The sequence below is a fragment of the Meles meles genome, chromosome 4 (assembly GCF_922984935.1).
Source record: "Meles meles chromosome 4, mMelMel3.1 paternal haplotype, whole genome shotgun sequence".
NCBI lineage: Eukaryota > Metazoa > Chordata > Mammalia > Carnivora > Mustelidae > Meles > Meles meles.
In genome coordinates, this window is record NC_060069.1 from 147,256,294 (window position 1) to 147,277,319 (window position 21,026).

At 40.2% G+C, this 21,026-nt stretch overlaps 1 protein-coding gene across 3 annotated transcripts in view; it reads right to left on the minus strand.

Moving 5' to 3' along the window:
• Positions 1 to 2,244: 2,244 nt before the first annotated feature.
• Positions 2,245 to 21,026, minus strand: part of ADAMTS5 (ADAM metallopeptidase with thrombospondin type 1 motif 5) — a 43,509-nt gene continuing 24,727 nt past the window's right edge. Inside the window, exons 4-8 of one of the 3 annotated variants that reach the window (XM_046003629.1) lie at positions 12,213 to 12,496; positions 10,863 to 11,046; positions 10,321 to 10,496; positions 8,749 to 8,924; positions 2,245 to 4,235 (exon numbers count right to left, since the gene is read on the minus strand). In XM_046003629.1, coding sequence (XP_045859585.1) covers positions 3,668 to 4,235; positions 8,749 to 8,924; positions 10,321 to 10,496; positions 10,863 to 11,046; positions 12,213 to 12,496 — 1,388 coding nt within the window. In that variant the 3' untranslated portion in view covers positions 2,245 to 3,667. Of the gene's footprint in view, positions 4,236 to 8,743; positions 8,925 to 10,320; positions 10,497 to 10,862; positions 11,047 to 12,212; positions 12,497 to 21,026 lie in introns of all 3 variants that reach the window. The other 2 variants (XM_046003630.1, XM_046003631.1) reach the window with 2 other exon arrangements.

Below are 21,026 nucleotides of genomic sequence, written 5' to 3' on the forward strand. Positions count from 1 at the left end.
ATTCAATTTGTTTACTCTCACTATCGAATCCTACCAATACTAGAGACCAAATGATTTTCACTTTTAAGGAGTGTTTTGGAAGCAGCAAAGGATAAAATTTGGTTTAATTATCATCAATGTCTCTCAGAGGTTGTGTGTGCACAAATTTCGTGGAATACCTCAACAGCTCCTTGTCCAAGTTTATCAGTGAAATGAATGGACCTGGTTCTCATTTGGGTCTTGGCTTCTATGGAAGCTTCCAGGCTATCTATACCTCAAGTTTAGAACTGAGACCTTCGTTGGTTGAATAAGATTTTTCTTATCTGTGACTTGAAAAAATTAGTATTAATGGAACCCAAGAGAGCTATTAATGTCACTACAAGTAATGAACACTACTAGTCAAGAATGATTAAATTTAAAACTTCCTTAGAAAGGAAAAGTAGAATATCAGAATAAAGATACATGGGGAATATATACATATATGCCTGTTTCACGCAGAAAGCCTTCTGTAAAAAAATACAAAAGCAACCAGTGCTGTATATTATGTAAACTCACAAAGTGTACTTTATACACAAACATGAAGCATAAATTAAAAGTAGGACAACAGCAAAACATTTTAAATATAGAATTTGCACATATTTTTGTTAAATAAGAATAAATACTTTTGTCACACAAATTCACATACCAGTCGCAAAAACAATAAATTACTTTTTTTTTCAGTGCTGCAACTTTATTTTTGTTTGTGATTAATCCCTTAATTCTTAGTTTAACAGGATAAAACTGTTTCCACAGGAAGGCAAAGGAAATTGAATTGACTGAATTGATTAAAATAACGCCCTTAAACTTTTAACAAGGCAGGGCTTAATTTGGCCTTTTCTGTTCCGGAAGAAAGAAATGCTGGTTTCTTCTGTGCTCCCTTTATTCAGTGAAACTTAATCTGAAGTGTTTAGTTTTGTGGGATTAAATTCTTACTAACCTGAGCATTTTCAGACAAACTGTTTTTTTCCCCCCAAGGAAGGAGCCTCAGCCTCACAAATCACAGACTCCTTTTTCACCATGCAAGTCTGGAAAGGTGAAGTGCATAGTCCAGCATCCAACTGGTCTGAACTAGATTTCAGGATGGAGGATTTTCCCTTACCACTCCTTATATCTACTGAACATTCCATTCCTCTGAATTTCAGTTTCCAGTCTATATCGTTTTTCTCAGGAGTTTAGATAGACATACATTCCTCAGTCAATCTACTGATACTCATATGAAAAAACTAAAGAAAACTCCTTAAAAGCATAGAATAGTGGTTTATTCCTTTTAAGCTCTCTTGGATCATTTCATTGAGAAGTATCAAACTTCATTAGATGGGGGAAAAATAAATGACAAAACACGCTAAAAAAAACTATGAATAGAGTCTAGAGAAGCAGAGTAAGAGACAGGCATGTTTGCCCTTCAATTACTTCTTAATGTTGCCATGAACAAAACCACAAAAGATAAAAATAAACTTGGTCAGGATTGAGTTAATTGATTAAAATTATTTTGAAATTGGGAAAAAGTAATGTTGGCCTTGCTGCTAATTCTCTCGCAATAGTCAAATGGTGTGATATAAACATTTTTTTCTGACTGATTTGGATAGCTTTGTTACCTCTCCCTGATATCTGCTGAACTCCATCAAATGTATGGAGGCCAAAAGTTCTATCTATATGGGCCTCACTTCTCTAATTAATAATTTATTAAGAATAAATGACCAAGTCTAAGGCAAAGAGAGTCTATGAAAAGCCAAAGGATGATTATCAGTTTTGTAAAACAATTATTTGTTTTACCAAATAATGTCCTAAGAAAATATTTAAAACAGTGAGACATCCATTCCTCACACCCACTGAAATGAATGTGATATAGCTCGATCAATTACATAATTCTTTTATATTAAAAATATCTTCTAATAAAAATAAACTCTTCTGAGCTTAAGGGAACTCAAACAATTGCCCTTAACACCTTTATATGCAAACCTTTAATAGTAGGCACATTTGGTACGATTATTATAAAATTTTATAACAAACAATTGGCTTTGTAATATTTCATAAAGAAAAAGAAATCCCAATGAAATTGAACACCTTGGATTTTCTGAGCTATGAGGTGCAGGGGTGCAGTTTACTGTTAAAAAATATTTTTATGCATATGATTGTAAAACTTTTCCATATCTAACATCCAAACTTAACAACCTACCTAGACAGACTATGGAAATAGAAGCAACAAACTTCTCAAAAATCTTCACATTTCATCACTCAAACACTTATGGGTACAACCAAATGCTTTCCAATTGGGAAAAATCTTAAGTAGGGTATCAGTATACTTGGATTTAAAAAGAAAATGCAAGGAATTATTGCCTGTATGGTGTGGAAACAGTCTTATTAGTATTAACCACTTTTTTTTTTTTTTTTTAGCAAGAGCCACATTAATGATCACCACTTCTAGATGTGGCTAACTACAAAGTGATCTTTAATACTCCTATCAAACTAAGTCAGCAAGAAGTACAAAACACTGAAGGTCTTACAGAACCCTTGAACAAACAGAAAAGCAAAAACAAACGCATTTTTAAAGGCTTGCTGGTAAGAGGTATACCAGTGTTGAAGGTGTCGGATGTGAACAGAAAACTCTGCAGTGAGTTTTGCATGAATATTACACAATATAAGGTATCAGATGAAAGCTTCTGAATGGGGAAAGTGGTGTGAAAATATAAATGACTATGGTGAAATATGCTCTTTTTTTTTCCTTTTAAATTCTAACACGAGAAAACTAGTTTTTAGAGTGAGAAACTAGTTTTCAGACTCTTGAATACTCATAACACACACACAAACACTATTACTACTTCCTAATTATGCATCAGTTTGGCTGCTGCCTGGAAAAATGCAGGCAGTCGAAAGTTTAAGGAAATGGACCCGTGTGTGTATTTAAATGACTAGATACACTGAGATCCTTTTTCTGTTTAGAATTTCTCAGAAGATGCTTGCTGTCAAAATGATTTTTGACTAAAATTTGATCTCCTGTAGTCTGAGAGTATGTGAAATCTTATTAAAACAGCAGCAAGTTCTTAATTTCCAGTAAAACATCCACAGCTCTTTCTGGAAACTAGAAGGAGTTGAAATAGCTGCAGACCTACTTTGGTCAAACATTTTTTATAGAAATATATATATGTATGTGTGTCGGGGAGTACACACACACACACATATTTTTTGATAGAACCAAGTGATATAAAGTGACATACCAGGGGAGAATGTATTTACAAACAGTAAAAATAAGCTATGATATATTGTGGATGAATATGATTGTGATGCCTTTGAAGACATTCTAGAAGAGGTAGGTGACAAGGGGGAGACTGTTGTTCTGCCATCTTCAAATGTCCCCTGATTCTACATTCATCAGTGTTTTTTTCATTCTTGTAGCCCAGGGGACGTTCGATAACTCCCAAGTGTTTCTAGATTCCAAGGTCACCACTGTTCACACGAACAGTGCACATCTTCCTTTGGTCACCGAGAGCAGATTCTGCCCATAATTAGACTCCTGTTGACAATGCCATCGAAGCGTGACTTTCTGTGCGTTGGGTAGACCTCTTGTTCACCACGACTGATCACCACCACTGGCCAGGACTGATCCGTGATGAAACATCCAGTTATCTCTGCAGAAGATCATCACCACAGGCTAACATTTCTTGAGCAAACATTGCTTAAATGCGGAAGGCCTCTGAGAGAGAAGACATCCTTTCGCTAATTTGCGGTTTGCATCCTGGCACTGCACCGTTCTGGTGTGCCAGCCCGTGTCACAGGTTCTAGAACAGGCAAGCCACGGGCCTGTCACCCACTGAAGTTGTGGAGTGGGTGAGCCCACTTTATTGCTCCCATGGCTGGTGACAGAGTTGACTTTTTGGGTGGACTTCTTGGGAACAAAAAAACTGTAACGGACATCTAATGCTTTAGTTGGATCAGTTGCAAGAATCTGCACTATGAGAATTTCCTTCGTAGCTGAGTAGCCCATCCCGTGCAAAAAGTCATCCCTGTGGCTCCAACCGCTGTAGTTCATGACGGTTCCATTGATGTCGATGATGGTTTCTGAAGTGGAGATCATGTACTTCCCATTGATAAGGTACTCACCATTTTTCTTCTTCAGGGCTAAGTAGGCAGTGAATCGAGTCTGGTCTTTGGCTTTGAACTGTCGGACTTTTATGTGGGTTGCCCCTTCTGGGATCCTCACCACATCAGTGTAACCCTTACTGGAAGCAAAAATGTCCCCAGAGGAGAGAGGGGGAGAGAAAGAGAGAGGAAAGAGGGAGGGGAGAAAAGGAAAAAAATAAGTAAACACTTAATAAATCGACAAACAAATCAAAGTTCTCTAAAAATCTTACCTTAACGCAAAGTTTTAACATAGTTAAGAGATTCATTTAAAACTGGCTTCAAAGATTAGTTTTCTTATAACAAAATAAAATTAAAATTAGACTATGATATTGTATACATTTTTATTACGATGTTCAAAATTAGGATGATGTTAGCAACCTTTGTTTTAAAAATGTACACCAACTTCATTTAAAGATTTACAAAAATATTATACGTCCTTATCAAGTCAAATAGGATACATGTAGACACAAACAAAAATCTGCCCTCACTCTCACAGAAAGCTTTAAATTAATGTGTCTCAAACTCATTTGCATATCAAAATCCCGTGGAGAGCTTTTAAACATTTTAATCCCCAGACCCCAGGCCAATTAAACCCCATCTGTCGGGATGGGGCGTAGGCAGCAGGACTTTGGGAGTCCTTCCAAATGAACAGAGCAGTTGGGGAACCATGGGTTTCACTGTTGAACTAGAGGCACAGTAGAAGCTCTGCCTCTATTTCAACTAGGACGCTGGATTTCTTGAGCAGAAAACAAACGAAATATAAAATTCTATATTAAGTGCGTAACCATAACTTACTAGTATCATCAAAAGAAAAAAATAAAGAACCTTTAATGCCATAGCAAATTTCCTCGGATACTTTGTGTCCATGAACATTATGATAGATTGAGTGAAGTTTTAGGATGGGTGACAAATAAAGCAGGTGTCTAATGAGCCATCATCTGCTCAGGAAAATGGGCAAAGGCATCAGTCTCTCTAGTATCCATAGTTTTGGAAGAAGGCTAGGACAGAAATGCCAATTTAGTGCCAAGGGACTATACTGGTAAGGAGTCATTTGTGAAACTCTTTGCCTCTATAAGTAATTTTATAATGAGATCACCCCATTTTTGCTTTCTTAGTTATTTGAATATAAAGAGATAAATTGTCTGTGAACTTTGATGTGTGTGAAATTTAATTAACTACCACTGAATTCTTTTTTTAAAAAATATTTTATTTATTTGATATATATAGAGAGATCACAAGTAGATAGAGAGGCAAGTAGAGAGAGAGGGGGAAGCAGGCTCCCTGCTGAGCAGAGAGACCGATGTGGGGCTCAATCCCAGGACCCTGAGATCATGACCTGAGCCAAAGGTAGAGGCATAGCCCACTGAGTCACCCAGGCGCCCCAACTACCACTGAATTCTTATTCAGGTTTAGAGGTGCTAGGGCAACTGATTCATATCCTGAAAATCCAAGTGTATTTCCCTACCCAGGCATTCCCTCTGAATTAGAGGCGAGGCTTCTCCTCAGGGAAACCCCCCGTCTACCGGGGATCTGATGGACAGGGACTGATGGCTACACAGGGGTCAGAGTTTCCTACCACTGGGAAGAGAGAAAATACAATACTGATCTTGCTTAGCCATTCAACATGACTCATTATTTTTGGTTTTGTAATACATTTTGGATTAGGATTTGTTACAGGACTTTATTTATTTATTTATTTATTTATTTGAAATATCTAATAGCAAGAGATCATATGCAAACCTACAGTGGCTTGGAACAAAACCCGGAGGGATGTTGGAGAGAATATCTCATCTGAATAGAAAACATACAAAGTGTAGGTACATATATTAAACATATAAAGTGTTTGAACAAGTGCACTCTAAAACCAGTGGCGGTGTGAGGCTCTAAAGCTATGACCCCCTACTCCTAGTTTACTCCTTTCCCGAAATCTTCCCCAAGCCACCTCTGCCAGTCATACTTTCTAGCGGTTATGTGAAAATATGTTCTGGTTATATTCAGAGTTTCAATGATACCTATCAGAGAGTAAAGAAAATTAAAAAAATGCAGGGTAAGGGAATCTGGTAGGAGGGCATTTTTTTTTTCAAGGATTTTATTTATTTATTTGACAGAGAGAGATCACAGGTAGATAGAGAGGCAGGCACAGAGAGAGAGAGGGGGAAGCAAGCTCCCTGCTGAGCAGAGAGCCCGATGCGGGACTCGATCCCAGGACCCCGAGATCATGACCCGAGCCGAAGGCAGCGGCTTAACCCACTGAGCCACCCAGGTGCCCAGAGGGCATTTTTTTAATGCTTATTCCTGAGAGCCTGTCTCAGATTCATGAGAAACAGTTGGGATTGGCAGCACTGCCGGGGTCCTCGGACGGAGCTTCGCAAGGCCACGGCCAGTGGGAGGACTGGTGCCTTGATCTCTTAGTGCCTTAGTAAAATATGATTCTCTTATGAGCCTGGTACTGAGCAACAGAAGGACTGAGTTGCCATTTACTGAGACGGGGAACATTGAGAGAGGGGTGAACTGAGGTTACGGTCATATTTGTGAAGTGGTTTTCCCTTGATGAAATATTTTAATATGCATGATCTCATTGGATCCGCACAGCAATATGAACTTGCAAGAACATTACTATTAATTCCATTTGACTCTCAAGAATTCTGATAGTGAAAAATAAATAAATAAATAAAAATGAAGTGACTCTCAAGAGATCACACAGTCTTTGTAAATCACTCAACCAGAGCTTGATTACAAAGATTTCAGCTCCAAGATCAATGTCCTTCTTTGTACACTACACTAGGCCGAGGTAATTTATCTGGAAACATTAAACAGACCATTTGTACCACATAATATAATCTTGGCCAAATCAATTTGCAAGCTGTCAGGTTGCCCACCACTTATCGCTATCATGAATTTCTTCATCTTTTCGCGGGACGACAAATGTGCAGACACTGGTTGCCAAACCAAAAAACAAAATGCCAAATTTACTGTTTAGAAAAAGTGGCTTCTGAGTTTATGTAGGAAGACTACATAGTACCTAGTACATAAGGTGTTTTTTTAAGATTTTATTTATTTATTTGACAGAGGTCACAAGTAGGCAGAAAGGCAGTCACAGAGAGAGGAGGAAGCAGGCTCCCCACTGAGCAGAGAGCCCGACGTGGGGCTCGATCCCAAGACCCTGGGATCATGACCTTAGCAGAACGCAGAGGCTTAACCCACTGAGCCACCCAGTGCCCCTACATAAGGTATTTGATTTCCTACTTGATTCCTGAATTTCTTCTTCTTCCTTCCTTCTTTCCTTTTTTTCTGCCCTCAGATATAGACTTTGCTTTGGCATTCATCAGCCATGCAAAATGAGATGAGCCCTAAACTTTCCGAGTCCCAGTTTCCTAGACTTCATCATTTCTAAGGTGTCTTGCACCTTTGCAATATATAAAAATGCAGTATATGGTCGACATGCGGGATATTTTGTAAATAGAATTCAATAGAATCGGATGAATAATTACTAACTCACTAGCAAAGAGGATTCGTAATGCGTATTTAAAGTCAGAATAAATTCTTTAGCCGTGCCATTTTTTTTATTGTATCAAAGATAACTTCCAGTTTTCTGTAATAACACGGCATGTGATTGTTTTAATAAATCCTTATGGCTAATTGGTTTGCATATTACCCTCCAGCTAAAGAGAACACAGCACACCTATCAAGAAAAATACAGGTGCACTGGACCAATACCACTCAGCCTAAGAGTGGTTTGGTGAAAAAGAAAGACAATCCTGCATTCCACAGACCCTTTAGCCGCTCCCTCATCCTCACTGATAACATCATATTTAATGGAGGGATGCCTGGGTGGCTCCATCACTTAAGTGACCAACTCTTTGTTTCGGCTCAGGGCATGATCTCATGGGTCACGGGGTTGAGCCCCTTGTGGAGCGCTGGATCAGGTCAGTGGGGAGTCTGCTCGAACATTCTCTCCCTTTGCCCCTCCCCCCACGCGTGCGTGTGCATGTTCTCACTCTTTCTAAAATAAGTAAATAAACCTTAAAAAATGTTTAATTCCAGAAATTGGTACTTTATAAACTTGCATATTTAAAACGAAAGCATAATCAAAGACCCTAAGAGGAAGCAGACATTACTGTATATTCTTTATAGAGTAGATATAAACCAGGAGAGTTCACTACAAAATGACGCTGTTGCCTCCGTCCCTGCAGTTAACTTACGTTTGCAACGAGAGACATCTTCTCAAGAAAAATACAGCCTAGTGAAAATTTGTCTGTAAAATGAAACAATTATGATGGGAACCAGCCGTCCTTCCCTAAATGCGGTTTCAGGAATAACAGATCTGTCGGAGATCGCTAGCGGGAATGTCACGGCATTTTTGTTTTCGGTGCTTGCACACTGCACGATCTTGACCTCAGAGCCACTGCTTCCCGAAGCAGGGGGAGTTTGCACTCTGCACCAGAACTTTCTCACGCCCTCCCTGGTTGTCATATGTATGATATGTTACTAGGGCCAGGCCGGACCTCCTCCCATAGACACGTTACGATGAAACACAAGTCTGCTTTCCTCAGCTGTGCAAGTCTAAAGCCTCCCTTAATGCCTGTCAGGGCAATGATTCTCTCACCTTACCTTTTTTTATTGAAAGTTCCAACCACCTTTGTGCAGCTGGAGTTGTCTCCCCCACACACGGCACACTTGTCATACTGCAGCTTTGAGCCGATGATGCCATCACAGCCGGTGCGTACACACTTGCCCCGGACGCAGACGGAGTTACTATACGGCCTGCATTCGGTCCCATCCGTCACCTGAATAACAAGGACCGCGTTAGCAATGGGAAGGTACCTGTGCACAGGTCCTTGGTTTCCATGGTAAAACAGCACGTTCCCATTTGTGGAGTTTTGTGTTTGACAGGGATAGTGCATCGAAAAATAAAAAACCAACCCCAAACCCTAGTGGCCTGGAGTATCTAACTGAAAAATCCTGATGTCTTGCCAGAAAGCAGATCTGGGATAAATCTGGGTTATGCCCTTTTCCTCTTGAGCTTAATTCCAAATATGCCAGGAGACCTAAGTTACCCATTTCCCTTTCTGCATGCAGAGCACAGTCCCCAGTACGATTTCCCTTAGCCTGGGGGACTTGTCACTTGTGTGGAGAGCAGAAAATGAACACGCTCCAGATTGTGGAGATCCTTCTTTGTGGCATAATTGTTACTATAGAAATAGATTTGAAAATCTGAAATTGACATTCAAAACCTTGTTAATGGCTGGAAAGCATTCCCTATCATGTGCCGAACTGTCAGATGCTGAGACAGAGACCAACAAATTAGTGTAGAAAGAGTCTGGGGAAGTCAGAGGAAAGTACTTGCTGGCAGACACTGAGTGTATGTTGAGTAAAGGAATCAGTATGTTCTTAAAAAGCTAGTTATAGGGGTGCCTGGGTGGCTCAGATGGTAAAGCAGCCGCCTTCGGCTCAAGTCATCATCCCAGAGTCCTGGGATGGGACCCCGCATCGGGCTCTCTGCTCAGTGGGGAGCCTGTTTCTCCCTCTCTCTCTGCCTGCCTCTCTGCCTACTTGTGACCTCTCTCTCTGTCAAATAAATAAATAAAATATTAAAAAAAAGCATTATTTTATGTTGCTTCATAACACCGATTGTGAGAGATAAAACTTAGTAATTTAGAAAATGCTGTCCTGTGAAAAATAAGGGATAATTTCACGTGTATATATTATAATGTCAATACCTATAAGGACATTGGTTCATATTAAGGGTGCAAGACGTTTAAAGGTCTGGGTCAGAGATGATGATCTTGAAACCTATTTTCATAAGTCACCAAAGAAATTCTTAATTAAATGATAGAAAAGTAGAAAGCTTTCTTGCTTTCAGTTTCCTATACCAACGTACCGAGGAAATTCAAGTTGTTTTCAAGGCAATTTTGAAGTGAAGGTCCCATCTCACCTTCCCTGACAGAGTTGGAACTTCTCCAAAATAGCTTTTAAAACATTTACTTGTTTTGTTTACAGGATAATTTTTGTTCTTTGTATAAGGTTTGCAAATATAAACACTATAGAGATGAAAATAAAACCCTCCAAAACCTAGTCACCCAATAAATAATGACGGTTGATATTGGTATCTCTAGGCCTTATTCCACCAAATAATTTCTGGCGAGAACGCCTGCCATTTCTGGACAGTCGGTGTGCAGTTACCTTTGGAGAAAACACCACGTAGTAACTGGTGCCCTTGGCTCTGCAGGTCAGTTTGCACACGTCTCCCAGCAGGACGCCTGCATATTTGGGGACCCACTCCACAAACGTTTTGACTCCTTTTGCGTCAGACTGATACCCATTTTTGGCCTCACACTGCTCGTGACGAAAAGATTTACCTAAAAAACAAACACGTCGCGTTATTACTTTGTCTCTTCTGAAACTCAGGCATAGTCTTGTGCATTTAAGTAATTTTAACGTGAAGATGCGAACTTTCTTTTCAGAGCTTCTTTACACACCAGCGCTGGGTTTTATCTGTACATGGGAGTTGAAAGCAATAATTATTTTCTTCCTACTCTCTAAATATCTAATATTTTTATTAGTAGTTTAAAAAATCGCTCATATATTTGTTATTGATTCGCACCCTAGTGGAACTGTGAAGTATAAGAAGAACAGGTGACATCTCCAGCCTTCTTTCTCTATTACTGCTAGAATACAAATTACACGTGCAACATGGTGGTTGCTGACACTTGGGAGCAGCATACCGTTAGGTGGGCAGGGCGTGACGTTGCAGGAGCGGTAGATGGCCCTCTTCCCCGTGCAGTAGCGGCCACTGTTTCTGGGTGCGGGATTATTGCAGTGCCGGTAGGCAAACTGTACTCCTCCCCCACATGAGCGAGAACACGGGCCCCAAGGCCCCCAGGACCCCCAGTTGCCATGGCTTGATGTCTGAAATAGAAAACAGAAGACATTTTTAATGCAGAAGGGAGAAAAAAACATTCAAAATGTACATTTAGAAATCACTTGCATCCGGTGCATAGTGGAAACCCCATCACAGGTATAAATTTTCACAGACGTGAACATGGCCACAGATATTGGACATTCTGGAATTATAGTGCAAGTTATTATAGTGCAAGTCCAATTCTAAGCAAGTCATTGCTTCTGCTCCCTGCTGCCCCCTGGCACTAGGATCTGGGTGATTCCCTGGCAGAATGAAGCACACTGCAAGAAGGACTCCCGGGTTTCTCTGTGCCTTCTGATACGGTGCATTGCTGTTAAAAACCACTTGAACCCTTCAAAACCCTCAGGTGGTGGGTAATGGGGAGGGCACGTTTTGCATGGAGCACTGGGTGTTGTGCAAAAAGAATGAATACTGTTACACTGAAAAAATAAATAAAATGAAAAAAAAAAAAAACAAAAACCACTTGAACCATAGCTAATTTTCTGTCAACTCTGATCCTGCATCTTTGACAAAATATATGAGGCTAAAGATTGTGCATGATGCCTGGAATGGTTGGTTGCATTTACATTTTTTTCTCCCTGTTTAGCACTGACATTCTGCATTCCTTTGTTGATACCACACATCCCATCAGAGACAGGCCCTCCGTCACATGCATAATGCATTTGACCTGAGTTCGGCTTCCGTCTCATTAGACTAGAGTCCTTCTCTGTAGAGAGGAAATGTGACAGATATTGAAATGCACCCACCCCCCATGCACACGCCACCTGCGCCCACACCACGGGGGAGTAACAGACTCCGGGTCTATCATTCTGCAAACGTGGTAGCAGGTAGCGGAGAGACTTCTAGAGGGAAGACTATTATAAACCCCTTTGCTTAGGACTGGGTGAAGAATTTCTTCTGGCTGCTGTCAGAGTATCTAAGAATGCACCGTTGCAGGACAGTCTTAGAAGACAGAAGCATTGTGCCCTCTGTCAGTGCTCTCCTCGGGACTTCGAAACTCAGAGATGAGCCCGGAAATGCTCTGCTTGGGCATCTCAAGGAAAAATATTTTAACTGGGAAAGAACGCCTTCTCGTGACAGTGCCCACACATGTCACAGGAATGGACTTCAGATCCTGAGTCCCCAGGCATTGCGTGACAAGCAAATCACTTACTGAATAATATTTTTTCTTGGTTTTGTCCACACACTTGCCCTGCAGGCAGATCCTCCCTTTCCCACATGGCGTCCCCTCCACGGCCGGCAGCTTCTTGGTGAGACACACCATCTGGCCTTGGCGCACCACGGCGCACCAGAGGCGGGCGCAGACGTCCATGCCGGGACACACGGAGTACTCGGGCCCGAAAGTCAGGTTGCACTGCTGCGTGGCGTCGTACGTCTGTCCGGGGAGTTCTTCTGGGCCCAGGATCTGCTTGCGGGGTAGATCTAGCAAACAGTTACCTAAAAGAAGAACCGAGATTGACCACTGCTCTGTGTTTGGGTTTCAAGCTACTAAAATCCCGCTTCTGAAAACGCAGTGCTCACAGATCTGCAGGCTGAGGCCCTGGAGGTGGGACTCCTTCGGGGCCGGTAGAGCGCACCTTTTTGCATTCCCCAGCCCCCTCCAGGATTTTCCGTGGGCTAGCTACGTGCTCTGGGACATCTCCAATAATGGCAGTGGGATGATCAAATAAAATTATTTTGTAATAATTAGTTGTGAAAATAGCCATTGTGCTGAGGGGCTAGGAGGAATTGGGATGGACCTACAGGAAATAATATAACGGACATAACAACAACGTAAACAGTCATAGTGAATAAGCATTTACAACTCTGAGAAAGAGTTTATCCATGTGCTCTCTACTTTTGTCCACTTTCAGCTTTTCTCTTTCTCATGTGCCCACCCAAGTCTCCTCCCCATTAATTTCATAAGCAATAACAAGGTGAGACCTGATCCATCCTCGCTCTCAACAAGCATTTGCTCAGCACCTCCGGTGTTATAGCAAACATACTAGATATTGGGAAAACACAAAAACAGACCCAGATCCACTCCCCCCACCCCCGCGGTCTCCCAATAAGGTGGAGAAAACAGAAGAAATCAAGTATTTCTTCTAGACGTATGTAGATTTTAATAAAGAATTCAAGAGTCACAGAATAAAGGAGCAGTGGGCAAAGAAAAGACATTATCTTTGGTAACTTGGAATGAAACCCATCTTTTAATCCTCCTTCTTTGTCACCGTTTGGGTCTGTTCTTTAACACAACTAGTAGTTGTTGGGTGCTCGGAGTATGTTGCACAAAGAAGCTGGTGCTCTCCTTACATGATATGGGGGACATGAAGGAGTAAGTTTGGGGGAATCAATAGAAGGGGGCACTCACGCGGGCAATACAAATTCAGAAACGGATACCTTCTTCCCCTCCCCTCAGAAGCTTTCCTAAGACTCCCTGACCTGCGGTTAACACCACGAATTGTCTCTGGGCCTACGGGATCATGCACATCACCCATCAGTTTCTGCCCACTTTTGTCTATTTAGGATTTTGGGATTTTCTCATCAACTATTCATAGTACTAAAAATAACAAATATTTGTTACACATTTATGCCATTCTCCCTTTCTTTTCTTTTCTTTTTTTAAGACTTTATTTATTTGGCAAAGAGAGAGATCACAAGTAGGCAGAGCAGCTGGCAGAGAGAGAGAGAGAGAGAGAGAGAGAGAGAGGGAAGCAGCTCCCTGCCGAGCAGAGAGCCCGATGCGGGGCCTGATCCCAGGGACCCCGAGATCATGACCTGAGCCGAAGGCAGAGGCTTAACCCACTGAGCCACCCAGGCGCCCCACCATTCTCCCTTTCTTAAATGTATTCACGTGTTTAATCCTCACAAGAACTCCACAGAGTAGATTCTAGTATTTTCCTTTTCTTACAGATAAGGAAATTGAGAAATGAAAAAATTGGTCACTGAGCCAAGGTCACATAGCTATTAGGGGTTTATGCTCAGAGCCAGCCTGCCTTCATCGCATACCATCTTGCCTCTGCATGTGGATAGATTTCCTGTTTTACTGTGGACCTGGCAGGTTGTGTGGAGGAATCCTTCAGATAGCAGATACCGTGTCTAACGGTGGAAACACCCAGTCTCAAGTCTAATTCTGGCCAAACACTAAGTGGCTGAGTGTTCTTGACCAAGCTAGTTAACCTCTCCTTAACTGATTTTCAAGTTCTGGGAAATGTCTCTCTTCTCATTGTGACACTATAACGGTAGATAACTAACAGATATAAAGGGTGACCAGAAAAATGCAAAGCAATGACAGTCGATACTATGCTCAACGTATTTAACAATTTTTTTTCATATTTAACAATTTTAGATAAATTCAAGTCATTCTTTTTATTTAACAAAAGAAAATCACATTTCAATCCTACTTTCCACTGAGACGTGGAAGAGTCAGCATGGTTTAAGTACAAGGCAAATTTTTTCGCAACTGCGTTCAAGTTTCTTCAAAGTGAATACCTTAGAATTTGTCAATCTGTGATGGAAGCATTATATGAAAATGAATATGGAGCAGAGTTCCTATTTAATTTCTGAGCCAAAACGTTTGAAGAGGTAAAGCTTCTGAAGGCAAGCCAGAAAAAGCATTAAAAATAAGTAACCAGCCAAAGAGAACTTGGGGAGAAAAACATCCAGTTAAAAGAAAAACATCAACATCGAGTCAATAGGAAAGAATGATAGTAAACCCTCACTAAACTTTGTTTAGTAAGATTAGGCACCCAGAGCTCCAAGAGAAGCGTTACCTTCATTGTTACATTAAAAGGAAAAAAAAAAGGAAGAAGATTGCATAAACCGGGGAATGCTCCACAAATGGCTGATGTTACAAGACTAGCAACAAATTTCCGAGACAGCAAGAATGCTCTCCAATTCTTCAAAAGTGCTGTTTTAAGAAACTCTTATTTTACTAAAAAGCACAGAACCGTTAAGCCTGTACCACTAAGGATTAGCTGGGAAGTCTTCAACATGTGTGGGGACATGTGGCATGGATCCACCTTGTTTGTCTCAGGCCAAAATAACTCACCACCTCTTTGTGGACTTGTAGTCACTGACCTCTTTCTACCTCCGTAGGACATGATGAGCAGAAAGAAATGTAGAATTCAATTCAAAATCCACTTATAACAAGGAGACTTCAAGATGCGCCCATCTCTTTAAAAAGCTTAACGCCAAAGTAGAAGTTTTGTTCTGTTTTTGTTGATTTGAGTATAGCTGACAGATAATGGTACATTAGTTTTAGGTCCAAAGTATAAGTTTTAAAAAATGAATCACAATTTTGCTTTGCTGTGAAAGATACTGTATCTCAGCTCTATGGTTTTCCCTTAGAGAAAGGGAACAGAGGTGGACTTCCTGCTTATAATCAAATGATTTATTTCAGAATTTCAGAATTGCCAATGTTCTCATCAGGATGTGTTGCTGCATTAGTTTCTGTTTACCCTATACATTGAATTTTGTCCATTTGCAATAAAATAAGTATAGACCTCTCTTGCAAATGGAATGCTTTCCATTGTTGTACTATGGAACAACAACAAAAAATAATCTAGAGCCTGATTCTGAATCTCATGGTATGAAATATTTAAAATCTAATGCTGGATTGGATGTACATTGTCCATTTAAAAAAAATGTTACAGTTTGGGGGAAGAATGAAAGAGACAATCTGTCAATCTTTCAGTATCATTTGCACTGAGCTCTAAAAGCAGCCAATCTACTGCTGACTTTTCTGAAATCTGAATCTGCTTGGCTTTTATTCCCAACCACTCCTTCCTATCCGGTTCACAAATATTTCACTTTATCCCAGTCTGAAATCCTATCTGGGCTTTGTTGCCAACATTTTGCCTGTTTGTTCTTTTCCACTAACTGCCAACTTGTTTTTTTCTTTTCCTCCCTGTGTCCTTCTTTTCTTTAGTTTTAGAGTTTCCTATGTATAAAAATGGATAGCTTCCAAAAGAAAGACAATACAAATGTGTCCATGTTGCACTTTTTTTTTATACCATCCGTGTTCAGTTAAATGCTTAAAGGTAAAAAAAATTAAAAAGTAAAAGGCAGTGATTTGTGTTGGACAAACAAAGGAAAGAAAGTGGAAGTCTCTCCGTGGCCACAGAGTATCCTACGGGTGATGCAAGGTGTGCCAGACCGCCGGGAAACAGAGCAGAAAAATCGTGGCATTTTTTTGTACCTGATGGCCAGCACTATTTGTCCCTCATTTTAATGATTAATGAAAATTATCAGCTCAAAGTTAGCTCTTCTCTAGTCTTTTCATATTTTCGTCTCTGTTTCTAACGCTATGGTTATTTCTGTCCTCTCTTCCTTTCTAATACAGAGGCATGAAATTAGGCATCAGCCCAGATATCCACGGCATATCAGAAATCAATATTCCTAGTGAAACCCATCCATTGCAAATTGTCCCCTTTTACTTCCAAGTGCATCTCCCTGGCCTGGCAACTCAAAGTTCTTTTAGGTCTTTATTTGAATGGCTAACATGAAAGAGAAACTGGTGTATTATGGGCATCAGTGGCAGATAAAAGGTGGCAGAGAACACTGAAAGGCATTGAAATGTACAGACCATGGTTGCTGACCAAAAGCGATTGTGGGGGTCTGTTTGTGAAACTGTCACAAGCTTTAAGGGCTCTGTTTAGCAGGGCGCCTGGGTGGCTCAGTGGGTTAAGCCGCTGCCTTCGGCTCAGGTCATGATCTCAGGGTCCTGGGATCGAGTCCCACATCGGGCTCTCTGCTCAGCGGGGAGCCTGCTTCCCTCTCTCTCTCTCTCTCTCTCTGCCTGCCTCTCTGCCAACTTGTGATCTCTCTCTGCCAAATAAATAAATAAAATCTTTAAAAAAAAAAAAGGGCTCTGTTTAGCAAAGGTGATGCCAAGGAAATTAGACGGAAAAGTGTCCTTGTTAAAGAATGAAGCATAGTTGTGTTTTTGTTTTTGTTTTGTTTGTTTGTTTTTGTTTTTAAAGATTTTATTTATTTGACAGACAGAAATCACAAGTAGGCAGAGAGGCAGGCACAGAGAGAGGGGGAGGCAGGTTCCCTGCCGAGCAGAGAGCCCCATGTGGGGCTCGATCCCAGGACCCTGGGATCATGACCTGAGCCGAAGGCAGAAGTTTTAACCCACTGAGCCACCCAGGCGCCCCTGTTTTTGTTTTTGTTTTTGTTTTTTTAAACACAGGTCACCATGTCCTTAAAATATATGTCTTACATGCAGACTCTTTCAAAGAACATATTTATTGTGAAAATTGAGATCCTATCATGATGGCCCTTGAAATGTATGAGTACCACCTTAAAACCTGAACATTAAGATCTTATTTATTACTAGCCTATAGTCTCCATGGACAAAGAATTCAGAGAACTGGGAGAACCAGGTTTCTAATGGCATTTTATCTCCCAAGTTCTGTGTTTAGTGGATGCTGTAAACTTAGCTCTTTAAACAGGCTGCATATTAATATTTCACAGTTCTCTCTAGATTTTCCTTTGTAGTCTGTTGTCAAGAGGGTTCCTGAGCTGTGCCTGTTTGGGAGGTGGCCTTTTTCATCACCTGGCACCGTGGACTTAGGGAGAGAGCAGAGGTGGCTATCTTTCTTGGCTTCAAGATTATTAGCATTTGAGAAAGGAAATTCAATAACCTGCTTTCACTGCACAATTTCCTTGCCAGTGCTTACCTTTATTTCTGAGGCCTTGCCAGCTTGCCTAGAGCTAACTTGTATAAACACTGCAGAATGTCTACAAGGATTTGGCAAAGCTGGTTGGGGAAGGGGTGTTCCCCTGAGACATGGCTTCTCCTTTTCTGAATCACAAATCTGCAGGCACAGTTATTTTAGCGTGTGCATGTAGACTTTTCAACCATAACCGAATTGCTACATAGTTCTTGGAACTAAATCAGGAAACACTCAGGATTAATGAATTTAAATTTGGCAGTGGGAGAGTGCTACAAATGTCCGGCTACTTATGGCTAATAATTTTAAAAACAAATCAAATGATTTGAATTTAACTGTGCTTTAAGACCTCATTTCTCTAGAGCCAACTGGAGGTGAGAAGGAGAGATGGGTTGTTATCTATACATGGATTTTCCAGAAAAAGAACACTTTAGGTCCCATTGAAAAATTGTGTAAGTCTTGGGAGAATAACTCCTTCAACATAGCAATGGTTTTGCAGCCTCTATATTAGTGTCACAATTCAATTTTCCCCAGTAATTGCAAATCACTTTTTTTCTGAGTATCAATAATGGTATCAAGTGCTTCAGTGATCATGGTGGTGTGATACTGTTTTTGACCCTTTGGGCAAAGAAGCCAGACCTCTGAACTTTCAATGATTCAGGGCTACACTCTACAGCTTTTCTGGTTTCTCCCTTATCATCTAATGATATCCCTTCTCACTCTCGGTCTGTCTGAAGTGCGCTCCCGGGACCCCTACCATGACTATTTCATTGCTTAAAATCGTTATGGCCTATAAAATTAGTGCAGAAAACGAGTAGAACTATTTCTATTAACTCTGAATGAATGGCTTGGGATGGAAGTCTGAGTCATTTCCTATAAGCAACGTAAAACAACTTTACCGTATGGATTTTCGGTATCAGTGGAGTCTTCTCAGAAAGATGTGTTTGTTTTCCTTTCCTCTAGGACTTTGATGTTCTCCCTGGTTCTCTCCTAAGCTCTGAAGTTGAAATGTCAGAGCCTCAGACATCTCAAAATTGTGCTTACTAGTTCCTATCATCACACTTTCGCTTAAACTGACTGAAGTCAGTTTTTTGGTGACGGGTTAAAAGTTACTAAATTATTTGAATTCATGTTTAAGTGACAGTGCTTAGAGCATACCACTATTTCAATATCTGTGAGAACTGTTTTCAAATGAGCATAGTTGAGCTTTGTTAACCCTAACCATGGTACCACTGCCTTCTTTGGCTCTCCATATTCTGAAATGACTTCATTCATTACAGGCTACTAATAAAATCAGTGTGTGTGTGTGTGTGTGTGTGTGTGTGTGTGTGTTTTGGTTAGAACACAAGACTGCCTAAGCAACATATTAAAAAATGAGAGTCTAAGGTTCATGAAATGAGTTAATTAATAAGTAGGCTTATCAGATATTTATTGTTACAAGAATTTTGCTAATTTAATCAATTTATTCAACATACCCATGGGAAATTCAGAAAAGATTGTATCAGTGCCAGTAAATAAAATCTACCTCTACTAGATTTATGTTCCTTGGTTGTTATCTACCATGAGGATCTCTGGAATGGACCAGTGAGCTGTATAAAATATGTCATTTGCTGGAAAAGTTTTCAAAAGCTGAGTGTGGAGACTTTTAAATACAGAAGTAATGTTAAGAAATGAAGACAATACTGAAAGCATATTTACTGCAGAGAACGTAAGATCATGAATTCCACAAACATGAAATAAACGAATCATTCCAAAATTATGGCAATAAGGAACAAAATTCTGCACAGCATTGTAATTAGCTGACCTAATACTTGCACAGGAAAAAAAGAATTGGTCCCATTTTAGCCATAACTATTTGCTGCCTTAGCAACTATATCCATTCATTTAGGGATTCAAAATTTAGCTCAAACTTTTGGAATGTGTAATGTGTGATTCTGAAATAAAATATTAATGTTATTTCATTTTCAGAAAACCTGAAAAAAAAGGCAGCAAAAGCAATATTAAAAGTGGAGACTAGGGTTCCACCCAAGAGGGACTTTATTAGATACTGACTTGGTTAGTGTGGACAGGGAGATAATTAGGTAAACATTCACTGCAGGACTTTATCAGCATTAAATCAGCATTGTAAACTGAGCTACATAGAAAATTATCACTTAGTCTAAAGGAAAAGCCTAATACATTGGTTCCTAGGATTTTTTTTTTTCCTAAATCTTTGCGTTATTGGGATGTCATTTTAATGAGCAGAGAACAGACTGTATTGAGGGAAATTTTAAACCAAGCTAGGCATGTGGATTGTTTTCAGGAATAGGATATTTTAAAAAGTTTAAAGTAACTAAAACATGACTGGTTCACCACTATTGCAGCAAAACTGAGTTAATGAACAGATTTTTTCCTGCGAGAGACTAAAGAACTGTGTGGCAGAATTCTTTTTTGTCTAAAAAGTGTTGAAATCATCAGTTGTTTTGACATTACACAGCCAAAGTTCAAAGAAGCCAGCGTGCCATAATATCTTAATACTATGAAATAGGCCGTAAACTTTGTAGAACTAGGAAAAACAACTATCACAGACTCTCCTTAGCTAACTCTGAACCACACATCATGAGATAATTTTATGGACAATTATTATGATAAAAAATTTCTGTCATGGGGCGCCTGGGTGGCTCAGTGGGTTAAGCCTCTGCCTTCAGCTCAGGTCATGATCTCAGGGTCCTGGGATCGAGCCCCGCATCGGGCTCTCTGCTCAGTGGGGAGCCTGCTTCCTCCTCTCTCTGCCTGCCTCTCTGCCTACTTGTGACCTCTCTCTCTGTCAAATAAATAAATAAAATATTTAAAAAAAATTTCTGTCATATTCAGTCCACACTCAGTCTTTGGGAAAGAGACAAATTTTAAGAGAAAAAAAGAAGGAATGGGAATATGTCCATTTTTATAACACGAGAAACTTGAACTACATTGGCGTCTGTAGTTGAATCACTTGACTCTAACGCATCTATCCTCTTGTGCCTCTAGTAGTTTCAGTCCTAAGGGATGCTAGGAAATTAGCAACAGCTTGTTTTGAAGACTACTTAAGGGTCAGAATTTATTATTTCTAAAAACCTCGACTTCTTTGATATTTTTATGTAATTTACAGGACCCATCCCCGATTTGCAGAATTTAATAAAATACGTTATGCTCTTGAACTGTATCTAGCGGGTAAAGTCAAAGATTTTCTTCGAAGTTCTTAAAGTGCTTTCCCGCCATTCAGATCAATTCTTCTCTTTCTGTTCTGCAGTTTTCACTCGACTTCCTGGAGAATCTGCTGTCAGGATGAA